The sequence below is a fragment of the Bison bison genome, unplaced genomic scaffold (assembly GCF_000754665.1).
Source record: "Bison bison bison isolate TAMUID 2011002044 unplaced genomic scaffold, Bison_UMD1.0 scf7180017864325, whole genome shotgun sequence".
Classification (NCBI taxonomy): Eukaryota; Metazoa; Chordata; class Mammalia; order Artiodactyla; family Bovidae; genus Bison; species Bison bison.
Genome location: NW_011494897.1, coordinates 1,886,506 through 1,901,057, shown reverse-complemented (window position 1 = coordinate 1,901,057; position 14,552 = coordinate 1,886,506). Strand labels below are relative to the sequence as shown.

Below are 14,552 nucleotides of genomic sequence, written 5' to 3'. Positions count from 1 at the left end.
TGAAATTAAAAGATGCTTGCTTGGAAGAAAAGCTATGACCAACCTAGACAGCATATTATAAGGCAGAGACATTATTTTGCCAACAAAGGTCCATCTAGTCAAGGCTGTGGTTTTTCCAGTAGTCATGTATGGATGTGAGAGTTGGACCATAGAGAAAGCTGAGCAGTGAAGACTTGATGCTTTTGATCTGTGGTGTTGGAGAAGACTCTTGAGAGTCCTTTGGACTGCAAGGAGATCCAACTAATCAATCCTAAAGGAAATCAGTCCTGAATATTCATTGGAAGGATGCTGAAGCTGAAGCTCCAATCCTTTGGCCACCTGATGCGAAGAACTGACTCACTGGAAAAGACCCTGATGTTAACATTGATGGAAGGCGGGATCATTGAAGGCGGGAGAAGGGATGACAAGAGGCTGAGACGGTTGGATGGCATCTCTGACTGGATGGACATGAGTTTGAGCAATTTCTGGGAGTTGGTGATGGACAGGGAAGCCTGGCATGCTGCAGTTTCCATGGAGTCACAGAGTCTGATAGGACTGAGCGACTGAACTGAATTGGCAAATTGCAGTCCAAATGGATGGGGATACGCTGTATGTGTAAATTACACAGCAATTTTCTAAGACTTGGAATGAAGAGAAAGAATGTAAAATATTACATTTATAATTTTATATTAATTACATGTTGAAGTGGTAATGTTGGTTATACTGAATTAAATAAAGTAAACTTTAAAAGGAACGCGCCGTGATTGAAACGTGAGCTTGTGGTGCGGGCCACACCTCTTCCCGCCCTCGTAGTCGAGAAAGCTGCCGCCAAGATCCGGATGTGGATCGCTCCCCGGCCCGCGTTGCGCTCCCCGCCTCTTCCCCGCCCCGCGCGCGTGCGCACTCCCGTAAGGCTCGTCTCCGTACTCTAGGCTCCCCGTTCCCACAAAGCCCGGCCGGAGCCGAGGCCCCGGCGCCCTCCCGGACGCTGGGGTTGGCTTGGCCCGCCATGCGTTGGGGGCTGCGCCCTCGCGGTCCGGGGGAAGCGGCCCTGGCCGCGGCCTGGAATTTGTGGGTGCCACCCCGCCTTCCTTGTCGACCTCGCTGGCGAGGGACAACTGGGAGCCTTTTGGTGCGGTCAGTCACCGGGGCCAGTAACCAGCCGCAGAACTCGAGTAATGGCAGCTATCGGGACACGGTGTTGCTGCCGCAGACCAGCTTCCCCATGAAGCTGCTGGGCCGCCAGCAGCCCGACACGGAGCTGGAGATCCAGCAGGTACGGGCGGGCCTGTGCTCCGCGGGGGCCGGGAGCGGGGCCTCGGGAGGGGGCACGGGCCCTCCCTGGAGCCACGCCTGGGCCACCCACATCCAGGGCAGGGCAGGGCAAGGCAGGCCCGGCCGCAGGCTCCAGGCCCTCTTGGGCCAGAGGTGTTGCGATCAGACCAGTGGGAATCATGCACTTCCCACAGGTTGTTCTGGGTGAAAACACAGGTGCAGAAACCTCTAGACAAGTCCACTAGAGGTGGCGGGTTCCAGACCGGAGTGCTAACCCGGGTCTTCTGCATTGTAGGCAGAGCCACCCACCTACCGTCTGAGCCACCAGGGAAGTCCAGCGGTCAAACAGCTATGCTCAGATAGCATGGATGGAATACAAATGCCAGTTTTAGCTTATACAAAACTAGTCGAATTTGGGCTCTTGTCCAGTGATTTTGTTTAAAGTAAATTAACATGTACACATATAAATAATGCGATCCTGAGAAGAAGTTGAAGTTCACTTTTATGGTATCAATAGGTCCTTAGTTGGAAGGTGGCTTGTTTGAAGGGTCAGGTAGCTGTGGTTACTTCGTCTCAGTCCTCTTCCTCACCTGTGCTTCTGTCTCCTGTATTAAACTGAACTTTCTAACGCCAGAAATTCACTTGTTAGTTTGTGTAATTCTAGGGTCTTTAAAAATCCCTGATATTTTGGATATATGGGATTCATGGGGTCGGAAAGAGTCGGACACGACTGAGCGACTGAACTGAACTGAACTGAAATATGCTTAGCTTAAATATTCTTATGACAGCTCTCAGAGTTCTAGACTCATAAGCCTGTTTTGGCCATCTAGTTTTTTAAGTGTTCCATCCAGTACCTTCTGTATTTCTGAAATTGTGACAGTTTCAGATATCTTCTTGTATAATCTTCACACCAGCTTGGTGGGTTGAATATTATTAATTTTTTTTTTTTTCAAATGAGGGAATAGGCCTACAAAGGCAAAGTGACTTGGACATCGTCACACAGAAGATGAGGGAAGGGGAGTGGGATTGCAATCAGTGTTTTTCCAGACTGAGAGTAGCAAGTGTTGAGGCCAGAGCATAACAGGAATAAGATATGAGAGAAAGTGTGTGTGTGTGTGTGTGTGTGTGTGTGTGTGTGTGTGGTGGGGGATCTACAAGTCCTTCAACATGGAGTGGAGGGGGATGGAGTTCTGAGACAATGACCAAGAATTCTGTGGTACTAAACCTTTGTAGGGCTTCCCAGATGGTGCAGGGGTGAAGAAATGCTTGCCAGTGCAGGAGACACATGTTCAATCCCTGGGTTGGGAATATCCCCTCAAGGAGGGCATGGCAACGTACTGCAGTATTCTTGGCTAGACAGTCCCATGGACAGAGGAGCCTGGCAGGCTACACCCCATGGGGCTGCAAAGAGTCCGACATGACTGAGAGACTAAGCACAAACCTTTTAGGGTGCTGTACACCTTCATACAGAGCTTAGACTTTAAACTGAAGTCTGCAGGGTAACTGTTGAAAAGTTTTAAAAGATAAGTACTCAGATGTGTATTTTATTTATTTTTTATGTTATTAGAAGGAGTGAAGGTTTTTTTTAATAAAACATTCTTAAACTTATTTTCTAATTGGAAGATGTGCATTTTAGAAAACTCACCTTGTGTTTTAGAGTTGAAGATATTGGAATGTGATAGGAAATAAACTGGTGCTGAGTGTTATTTATGGCAAGATTAAAGTGTATGTGTTTATGTGATGTGCAGACATTGTTGTTCTTTTTAAACAGAAATGTGGATTTTCAGAACTTTATTCTTGGCAAAGAGAAAGAAAAGTGAAGGCTGAATTTTGTCTTCATGATGGACCTCCTTATGCAAATGGTGACCCTCATGTTGGACATGCTTTAAATAAGGTAATTTATAGTTTTGGTTATAAGATGTGAGGGAAAATCTTTATTTAAATACACTTTGGAAAAGAGTATATTCTAACGTTACAGCAATTATGTAAATTTGCATTGATATAAACTAAAATGTCTTAATAGAAAGCAGCAATGAACAGTTTTAGTACCGTGTGAAAAATAACATCACTGGTATTTGCTTTGAACTTATTTTATGTTAATAAGTATCATATTATTCAATAAATAATTAATGAGCATCTGTTATGTGCCAGATATTGTCTAGATTCTGGGGATAACAGTGAACAAAATAAGGATAAGTCCTGTTTTCATGGAGCTTGTGATCTAAACAGGAAGGCACAGAAGGATAAGTAAAATGTTTAATATGGTAGGTAGTTGCTAGAGACTGAGTATTTGTCTCCCTCCCCCTGCAAATCATATGTTGAAACCTAATCTCTAATGGTGTGTGGAGGTGGGGCCTTTGAGAGATGATTAGGTCAGAGAGCTCCCTTGTCCCTGTATGCTATGTGAGGTTACAGTGGGGAAAATGGGGGTCTATGAACCAGAAAGTAGCCCTTACCAGATACTGAATTTGCCAGCCCCTTGATCTTGGACTCCACAGCCTGTAGAATAGTGAGAAAGACATTTCTCCTATTTATGCCACCCCATTTATGCTAATTCTCAGACACTCTGCTGATGTCCAAGAATTGCTTGGTTGTATGTGTGGGAACCCCCCCTGCCCCCCACCACACACACAATCACACATACAGACAGACGTATACACACACATAGAAATTCTTCTCAACCCAAACTGACTAAAAGATAGTAATAATAAGTACTTTAGAAGAAAATATAAGAAAGGGAAAACTAATAGGGCAGGTCAGTTGGGCAAAGTGCAGTTTTACTGAATTGATCTGGGATGCCCCCTTCACTGAAAAGATGACATTCCTGTAAGGTCCTCAAGGAAGCAGGGGGGTAAGCTGTGGGGTATTTGGGGTAAGTATAGCTAAGTGAAAGAGGAGAGTGAAAAAGCTGGCTTAAAACTCAGCGTTCAAAAAAACTAAGATCGTGGCATCAGGTCCCATCACTTCATGGCAAATAGAAGGGGAAAAAATGGAAATAGTGGCAGACTTTATTATCTTGGGCTCCAAAATCACTGTGGATGGTGACTGCAGCCATGAAATCAAAAGATGCTTGCTCCTTGGAAGAAAAGCTATGATCAGCATATTAAAAATCAGAGACATCAATTTGCTGATAAAGGCCCATATAGTCAAAGGTATAGTTTTTCCAGTAGTCATGTGCAGATGTGAGCGCCGAAGAATTAATGTTTTCGAGTTGTGTTGCTGTAGAAAACTCTTGAGAGACCCTTGGACAGCAAGGAGATCAAGCCATTTAATCCTAAGGGAAATCGATGCTGAATATTAACTGAAGGACAGGTGCTGAAGCTGAAACCTCAATACTTTCGCCATGATGTGACAAGCCGACTCATTGGAAAAGACACTGATGCTGGGAAAGATTGAGGGTAGGAAGAGAAGGGGCAACAGAAGATGAGATGGTTGGATGGCATCACTGAATCAGACGGAGCAAACTCCGTGAGATAGTGAAAGACAAGGAAGCCTGGTGTGCTGCAGTCCGTGCGGTTGCAAAGAGTCGGACACAGCTTCATGACTGAACAATAGCAATAGCTAAGTGCTTCCCATGTGGTTCAAGTGGTAAAAAAATCTGCCTGCCAATTCAGGAGACACAGCAGACACAGGTTAGAGCCCTGGGTCGGGAAGATCCCTGGAGTAAGAAATGACAACCCACTGCATCTGTGTGTGTACTGAGCATACACACACAGTGCCAAGTACAAAGGCTTGAGGTGAATTTTCTTGGTGTGTTTGAGGAGGATAAAATGAGGTTTTGGTATCAGGGTGATGCTGGCCTTCCAGAATGAAGGCTTCCTGCCCTCATCACTATTTTGGTTTCTATTGCTATAATTTTTTTTTTTTTTGCCAATTGCAAAATTTCAGAAGGTTGAAGCATAACAAATTCTTCTATGTCTGGCTTCTTTTACTTGTGCAGTGTTTGATATTCATACATGCTGTTATGATGTCAATAGTTGATTCCTTTTTAGTTGTCAATAATTGTAGAGAAGCATTCCATTGAGAGAGTGTACCACAATTTATTTACTATTTTTTTCAGTCCTTTATTTTTATGTGTACTTTAATGGAAAGTTTGGAGAGGACATGACCTTGGACATCTGTCTGTATTTTCACCACCAGAAATCTGGTCATTGAACAAGTCAGTGTTGCTATTAGAGCAGAATTATATTATAATATGTATTACATATTGTATTAGACCTTCCATGGCGGCTCAGACAGTAAAAAGTCTGCCTGCAATGCAGGAGACCTGTGTTCGATCCCTGGGTTGGGAGGATCCCCTGGAGGAGGGCATGGCAACCCACTCCAGTATTCTTGCCTGGAGAATCCCCATGGACAGGGGAGCCTGGTGGGCTATAGTCCACAGGGTCCCTGAGAGTCAGACACGACTGAACGACCAACACTTTCTTTAACTTTCTTTCATTGTATTAGACCATTTAATTGTATTGAAAACGTCTAAAACTTTTGAGATGTTACACATATTGCACATTCCTTGGTATAAAGTTTGTTTGCTTCCACGGAGGCCAAATCATGCTGCTTGATAGCTCATTTTCAAATTATTAGGCATATTACATCAGATGGTAAAAAAAGCATTTATTTCTTTTCATGGATAGAACTGAAGTGCTTTTTTTTTTTTTTTTTTAAGTGCACACTATTTGAAAGCAATTTCTTTCAAATTTTGTTTTAGTTAGAGTTTATATTTGAAGTAATTATAGATTCAAGTGCATTCGTTAAGAAAAAAATAGAGAGGATTCCGTATACATTTTACCCAATTTCCCCAGTGGTAAAATCCTGCAAAACTGCAGTATTATATCATAACCAGAATGTTACATTGATACATTCAAGATACCGAACATTTCCATCAAGAATCCCTCATGATGCTCTTTTATAGCTATATTTATTTCCCTCTTTTCCCACCATCTCCTTAACTGTTCTCTACATCTATATTTTTGTCATTTCAAGAATGCTATATAAATGTAATCATACAGTTTTGGGGGGTTAACTTTTTTCACTCAGTGGTATATATTGTATATTTACATCTCAATTTGGACTAGCCAGTTTTGATGCTTATTACTGCTGGTGGCTAGTAAGGACTGTATGAGATATCACAGTCTAGAGCATATGTGCATGCTTTCCTTTATTCAGTTAAGTACTTGTAGAATAGGGTGTATATGCTTAGTCGTGTTCGATTCTTGTGACCCTGTAGACTGTAGCCCGCCAGAGTCTTCTGTCTATGAGATGCTCCAGGCAAGAATCCTGGAGTGGGTTGCCACTTCCTTCTCCAGGAGATCTTCCCGACCCAGGAATCGAACCCAGGTCTCCTGCATTGCAGGCGGATTCTTTACCGACTGAGCTACGAATAGTGGCAGTCACCATTCTAAATGCTGGAAGTTTACAGATGAAGACAGATGGGAGCTCTGATTTCAAAGAGTTTGTATTTTCCAGGAAGGGACAGATAAATAAATAAAACAACTTCAAATAGGGATAAATAGAAAGGATGTTATTTATATTGATTGATGTAAGTAATATACATGACAAAGAGTATACAAATCTTAAGTATGTATCAGTAGATGAATGTTTTTGTTATATGACTACCCCCAGATTGCAAGGCCCCCTGCCCTTTGGTAAGAAGTCTAAAGGAGTTTTACATAGAAGTTGTGAGAGGAATGTGTATTATCTTTTCTACTTTTGAGAGACATGGAAGGGAAGATATATTTTTCTGGACTACTGCATTATTTAATTTTGGGAAGAAGGAATTGAGCCTGGAGCCAAGTCTGTCCTTTGCCTTTGAGCCTCCATTTTTCAGTGGGTATATATATTTTTTCAAATTTGCTGCCCGGCAACCCACTGCAGTACTCTTGCCTGGAAAATCCGATGGATGGAGGGGCCTGGTAGGCTGCAGTCCATGGGGTCGCTAGGAGTCGGATAGGATTGATCGACTTCACTTTCACTTTTCACTTTCATGCATTGGAGAAGGAAATGGCAACCCACTCCAGTGTTCTTGCCTGGAGAATCCCAGGGCCGGGGAGCCTGGTGGGCTGCCGTCTATGGGGTCGCACAGAGTCGGATACAACTGAAGCGACTTAGCAGCAGCAGTATCTTAAGATGAGCTAGTAAACAGTTACAGAACTTTTCTAAGAGATCTACTGTGTTATTTAGGGTTTTAGTAGTAACAGAGTTAAGCATGATATTTCATACTCTAAGGGCATTATAAATTCTGCCTTGATTCTGTAATATTTATGAGCTAAATATACATAATATTATATATAATATTGGATTATTCACATAAATATTTTTTTTCCATGAGAGTAAAGCAAATTATAATTTTTTACTCTAATTTTTAGGAAGTTCAGATTATTTCTTAAAGTGGTAGTATGGATTGCTTATTTGCATACTCCAACTTAAAAAAAAATTAGTAATCTTGGATATAATGTTTTTCACTTTGAAATCTTTTGTAATTTGATTTCTTCCTGGGGGAGTTAATGACATTTTAAAAATCAGATATTTGTTATGCTTGTATTTATGTAGAACATAAGTTGATTTAATAGGTAATTCTATATAAATCCTTTAAAGTTGGATTTTATTAGTGTTTTAAAATGATACTAAGAGAACATAAGTTGTAGGCCACATGCTTTTTGTATGAATGATGATTATCATTTCATCTTTGCAGATTTTGAAAGACATAGCCAATCGATACCATATGATGAGGGGTTCCAAAATACATTTTGTTCCAGGCTGGGATTGTCATGGGTTACCCATTGAAATCAAAGTATTATCAGAACTTGGTGGAAAAGCTCAGAATCTTTCAGCTATGGAAATTAGAGAGAAAGGTAAGTAATCTCTATTTCTGTTTCAAAATGTTATTTGTAAACCATAGTTCCTTGGAAAAGTCAGGACTTTATCAAAGACACTTGTTGCTTTTTGTTTTTTGCTATTGTTTTTTCACTTATAATGAGATCAGTTGGAAACCACTGTGTCACAGAAGATTCAGATTTTGTGTAATTGACTTTTGTGAGAACTTTGAAATTATTATTTTTGTTATTGTTTTTATTTACTTTCTTGGCTAGAACCTGTTGACCTATACCTAAACCAAAAGTAAATTTTAAATTAAAATTTATTTAGAAGTCTCTTTTTCGGTCCTTTCCTTCAATAGAGTGAGTCAAGGAGGACTCGTCTGATCTTATCTGTTAAACTATTGTATAATTGGATATGATTTTGAAGATCTCATACTTCTTGTGAAACAGTATGATTGGTTACACTAATTAATTGTGTGTGTGTGTATGTAATGAAATAATTATTCTCTGACGTTTTCTTAAATTATGAAGTAAGAGTAACTTTTCCAGTTTGTTTTTTTTAAATGTAAGATCATTTTATGATCTCTGAATAATGGAAGAGACAAATTTTTATAATTTTTGTATATTTTTTTATAATTTTTAAAAATTTTGAAATTTTAGTTAATTTTAGAATTTGTTGTAAGTTATCTGCTGAATACTTTTAACTTTGAGGATAACTTTACTTTTAAACATTTTTATAGTCTAAATTTTGTGTAATACCTGCATTTAGAGAGATACATGCTAAGCTGTATTCAAGAATTTTAACTCATTTTCAAATTGTGTGTGATGCTTTCATTTAGAGATATACATGCTAAACTGTGTTCAAGAATTTTAACTCATTTTCAAAAGGCTTTTTGTTTATTGATTTTAGCTAGATCATTCGCCAAAGCGGCAATTGAGAAACAGAAATTGTCATTTATTCGCTGGGGAATAATGGCAGATTGGAATAATTGCTACTATACTTTTGATGGGAGATACGAGGCCAAGCAGTTGAGAATTTTCTACCAAATGTATGATAAGGTAATAAAGTTTTTTTTTTCCCTTTGAGTATGTTGAATTACCTGTTACAGAATTCCAGCTTTCATGTATCTTTGTCTTTTATAGGGCTTGATTTATCGATCTTACAAACCTGTGTTTTGGTCTCCTTCATCAAGGTATTTATGTGTTTTGGGTAGCTAAAGTGGAGAATTTTGTGGGACTTCCAAATATTTATGTTTAATGTTTTTAAACCTTAGGACTGCATTGGCTGAAGCAGAACTTGAATATAATCCGGAGCACATCAGTCGCTCAGTGTATGTAAAATTCCCTCTCCTGAAACCTTCTCCTAAGTTGGCATCTCTTCTAGGTAAGATTTATCCGTTGTTTGAGTTTATTAAACTTAAGGAATTAAAACATTTGATTTGCTAGCATATTTGAAATTTTATTTTCACAGATGGTTCATCTCCTGTTAGTTTTTTAGTCTGGACCACACAGCCTTGGACAATTCCAGCCAATCAAGCTGTTTGTTACATGCCAGAATCAAAGTAGGTATATTACAGCAATCTTTGTTTTGTCCACAAATAGGATCAGTTCCATTTTTTAGCATTATTTTGATCTTATTGCATCCTCATTATCCTCTTAAAATTAGTGAATTATCACTTACTTTTTATGTTCATATAGATTTTATTAAGCTTTAGAGAATACTACTTAAGACCCTATTTTCCAGCTTCTTTGGAAAAGAAAACAGAAATGTAAGGAATGAAGTCCTTTGAAAATAGTACTTTTTTTAATCTTAGTTAGTTTTTCTGAAGTGATTTGAAACGTTTAAAATGTTATCTGTGGTTTTTCCTTTTTCATTGTTAGCAGCTTACTCCTCAATTTTATTTTAGGTATGCTGTTGTGAAGTGTTCCTCATCTGGAGACGTGTACATTCTAGGTGCAGATAAAGTAACATCTGTTGCTTCTACTTTGGGAACAACATTTGAAGTTATTTCAACATTTTCAGGTGAGGATTTACAGATACTCTGACAGTCAAAGTCATTAGAATACTGGGTTGATCTGCGTTCAGTACCTTGCTGAACATTGCTCATTGTGAATAAAACAAATATGGCTTCTGCCTTTCTAGAATATATTTTATATTGATCAAACTGAAGGAGAATATACATTAAACATGATAGGAGCATAGAAAATATGAACATTGACAAAGTCACAATAGTTGAAAAAAATATTTTTGACAAATATCCAGTGGAAAATTAGAAAAATGTCCTCTATACAATATAAAATGTGCAAATTTTCCTTTAAATTTTTATTCAAAAGTAAATTACTGAAAACTATTTTTATCTGATTTGATCAAAAGAGCTAGGAAGGAAATAAATCCCATTTATTTTGGGGTATATGATTTTAATAAGGAAACTGAATAAATTCTGAAAGTTATTTCCAAGATAGCATTTCTGTCAAAAGAATCCTTAGTAAGCTATAATTTGGGACTCCTAAAGTAGTGGCTGATTTTGAAATATAACTATGGAAATCTAAGGAAGTTTAAAATAACCTTTGATCTTTAGGGATGGTATATCTTTGAGTTTCTTATGAAAGAAAAAAGATCACAAGTTCAGTTCAGTTCAGTTCAGTTCAGTTGCTCAGTCATGTCCGACTCTGCAACCCCATGAATCGTAGCACGCCAGGCCTCCCTATCCATCACCAACTCCCAAAGTTCACTCAGGCCTCCCTATCCATCACCAACTCCCAGAGTTCACTCAGACTCACGTCCATCAAGTCAGTGATGCCATCCAGCCATCTCATCCTCTGTCGTCCCCTTCTCCTCCTGCCCCCAATCCCTCCCAGCATCAGAGTCTTTTCCAATGATTCAGCTCTTCGAATGAGGTGGCCAAAGTACTGGAGTTTCAGCTTTAGCATCATTCCTTCCAAAGAACACCCAGGGCTGATCTCCTTCAGAATGGACTGGTTGGATCTCCTTGCAGTCCAAGGGACTCTCAAAAGTCTTCTCCAACACCACAGTTCAAAAGCATCAATTCTTCGGCGCTCAGCCTTCTTCACAGTCCAACTCTCACATCCATACATGACCACAGGAAAAACCAAAAATGGAAAGATTGTCCAGCTGAATAGAGAAGACCTCAAAATGTATCAGTTCAGATATAAGCCAGTTAGAGGTTTAAACAATCTTAACAAAAATCAAAAAGTTTTTAATGTCAAAGGCATAAAAGAAGCTGCAGAATGTTTAGTATTTAATACCATTTGTATCTTATTGGTACATTCGGTAAGTTAGAGGATCTGGTATATTCTTAAGTCCATACCCTTCACTCACCTCTTTTTTTAAAAAAATTGATATATATAGCATTGTATTAGTTTAGACATTTGGTATAATGATTTAATATTTGTATGCATTGTGAGATGATCATCATAATAAATCTAGTTAACATCATCATCACACATAGTTACAAAGTTTTTTTCCTTGTCATGAGAACTTTTAAGGTCTATTCTCTTCAGTTCAGTCACTCAGTCATGTCCGACTCTTTGCGACCCCATAGACTGCAGCACGCCAGGCTTTCCTGTCCATCACTGACTCCAGAGTTTACTCAAACTCAAACTCAAACTCAATACTCAAACTCGAGTCGGTGATGCCATCCAACATCTCATCTTCTGTCGTCCCCTTCCCCTGCCTTTAATCTTTCCCAGCATCAGGGTCTTTTTAGATGAGTCAGTTCTTCGCATCAGGTGGCCTAAGTATTGGAGTTTCAGCTTTGCAGCAGCCCTTCCAATGAATATTCAGGACTGATTTCTTTAGGATGGACTAGTTGGATCTCCTTGCAGTCCAAGGGACTCTCAAGAATCTTCTCCAACACCACAGTTCAAAAGCATCAATTCTTTGGTGCTCAGCTTTCTTTGTAGTCCAACTTTCATATCCATACATGACTATTGGAAAAACCATAGCTTTGACTAGACGGGTCTTGTTGGCAAAGTAATTTCTTGCTTTCTAATATGTTGTCTAGGTTGGTCATAACTTTTCTTCCAAGGAGCAAGCACTTTTTCATTTCATGGCTGCAGTTACCACCTGCAGTGATTTTGGAGCCCCCCAAAATAAAGTCTATCACTGTTAACTTTGTTTCTCCATCTATTTGCCATGAAGTGATGGGACCAGGTGCCATGATCTTAGTTTTCTGAATGTTGAGTTTTAAGCCACTTTTTTCACTCTCCTCTTTACTTTCATCAAGAGGCTTTTTAAGAGGTTCTGTTCTCTTAGCAGCTTTCAAATATACAATATAGTATTATTAATTACAGCCCACCTCTTTTTTAAGTGCAGAAGATAGTAATAGACTTCATTGACATTTTAGATGTTGTTACAGAAGTTGAATGGCATGCTCAAAAGGTTTGTAAAAGTATAAGGTTAAATTTAAAGATCCTTTTTCTAGACTGCTTAACTGTTTCAAATTATCACTTTGTAGAGAATTGATGGATTGCCATTTTGATCCACCATGTTTCAGAGCAATTTGTATACTTTTCATTTCTGGCTGAATAATCTAAGAACAGCTGGCTTTCTATTTACTAAAGTAGTAGGAATGTTGAACAGCTGAAATGGAACATTTTGGGGGGGATAGATTTTCTTTCCAGAAAGAAATGTCAATTGTTTCTCAATCATCTGGGGATCTTTGTTGGGAGGTGAGGAAGAGTATTAAGTATTATAAGCACTAAGTATTGGGGCTAAAGGAAAGTTCATAGATAAAGTTTACTTTGCTCCAAAGCTGTGGTTTCCATACTAAAAATGCGTAAAGAGTACAGCACAAGGTTGTAGAGACTGGTGTTACTTGTCAATCTGATTTCTAGAAAAGGAATCAAAACACAAACTAAAGAGTTGATTTCTCTAAAAATCAGTGCTGACCTTTTCTCTCTTAACAGCATTAAAATTTGCATGGAAAAGAATGCATCCTAAAGTAATTTTCCTAGTAATTCAGGTATTTCCTGGTTATAAAATGCCAAGTCATCCAAGTGAGACAGCAAGGAAGGCTTGTGATTTTCTTCAGAAAAGGGAATTTTGTCAGGATTTTATAAGAAAATGTCAGTTTTTCTCACACCTCTTACCCATTGTGCTGTTTTAAGCAAAATGAAATCAGCAAAAGAGCTGTCTTTTCTATGAAATGTCCAAAGTTAAAAGATTTGTGTTCTTCTGGTGATATGTGTAGGCAGTATAGTTTTTATTGCTCTATGGCTAGAAAAAAGGATCATAGAAGTGGAGAAATTTATAAAGGCAGTTTTTTTTGTTGTTAAGTATCATTTAGTTTGGAAAGATGAAGAATGATTTGTGGGGAATATCTGAGGCATAAGGGGGCCATTGACCATTCTTCAGTTATTAATGCTAAGGACTAGATAGAATAAACAGACCTATTTAGTATGTTGGGTAAGTGGATGGGTAGAACCAGTGAATCATTTTAAAGCTTGAAACCGTTTATTTTTCGAATGTATGAAAGAAAGATTAGTTTGTGGAGCTCAACTCAAGAGGCAGTAAAGTTGGGAAACAGCAATGGTGTAGAGGGCTTCCCTGGTGCCTCAGTGGTAAAGAATCCACCTGCAGTGCAGGAGATGCAGGTTTAATCCCTGGATCAGGAAGATCCCCTGGAGAAGAAAATGGCAACCCACTCCAGTATTCTTGCCTGGGAAATCCCATGGACAGAGGATCCTGGAAGGCTATAGTCCATGGGTTTATAAAGAGTCAGATATGACTTAGTGATTACGTGATAACAACGACGACAGAAAACTTCATAGATGATGGGTATGGTATATTATTAAAGGGAGCTAGAGTTATGTACAATATTAGAGTCAGACTTGCCTTTGAACTTGAATTCAGTCATTTGTTAGCCATGTTATCTCAGACAAATTGCCTATATTTTCTTGTTTTCTGATTTGTAAATTGGAGATAATGTTAGCTGTTTTGTACTATTATGAAGGTGAGGTCAGAGTTTATGTTGAGTCCAGTGTACTGTGGGTACCCAGTAAATGTCAGGTATTATTTATCAGATCTTACCTTTTCAGGGTAACATTATGAAAAGCAACAGCAATGAGTTCCCATAGAGATAGTATTAGAACCTACTGGTCGTTGACCCATTGATCTAGAATTTTTTTGTCCTCTGTTCTAAAAGGCACATAACTGTACATAAATTAGAGAAATGTTCTTGAGTTCATTTGATTATCTATTTAATTTAATAATTACCAATACTTTAAAGCATTTACAGTGCAGCAAGTATTGTGATATGTTACCCAAAATGCTTAACATGCATCAACCAGTTTATCCTCACAGCAGACCTGTGAGATACAAACTGTAATTACTTACAGTTTATAGATTCCTGAAAGTCGCAGAACAAGTAAAAGGGAAAGCCAGAATTTGAGCCCAGCCTTGTCTCAGATTTTGCTCTTCTCAGCCTGATATCTGTTGCTTTCCTTGAAGAGATAGAAGAATCG

At 38.9% G+C, this 14,552-nt stretch overlaps 1 protein-coding gene across 1 annotated transcript in view; it reads left to right on the top strand.

The window, feature by feature from the left end:
- Positions 1–883: 883 nt before the first annotated feature.
- IARS2 (isoleucyl-tRNA synthetase 2, mitochondrial) overlaps positions 884–14,552 on the top strand; it is a 44,354-nt gene continuing 30,685 nt past the window's right edge. The window contains exons 1-8 of the mRNA XM_010853265.1: positions 884–1,255; positions 3,026–3,148; positions 7,943–8,102; positions 8,977–9,125; positions 9,210–9,259; positions 9,341–9,450; positions 9,538–9,628; positions 9,974–10,089. Coding sequence (XP_010851567.1) covers positions 989–1,255; positions 3,026–3,148; positions 7,943–8,102; positions 8,977–9,125; positions 9,210–9,259; positions 9,341–9,450; positions 9,538–9,628; positions 9,974–10,089 — 1,066 coding nt within the window. The 5' untranslated portion in view covers positions 884–988. The remainder of the gene's footprint in view (positions 1,256–3,025; positions 3,149–7,942; positions 8,103–8,976; positions 9,126–9,209; positions 9,260–9,340; positions 9,451–9,537; positions 9,629–9,973; positions 10,090–14,552) is intronic.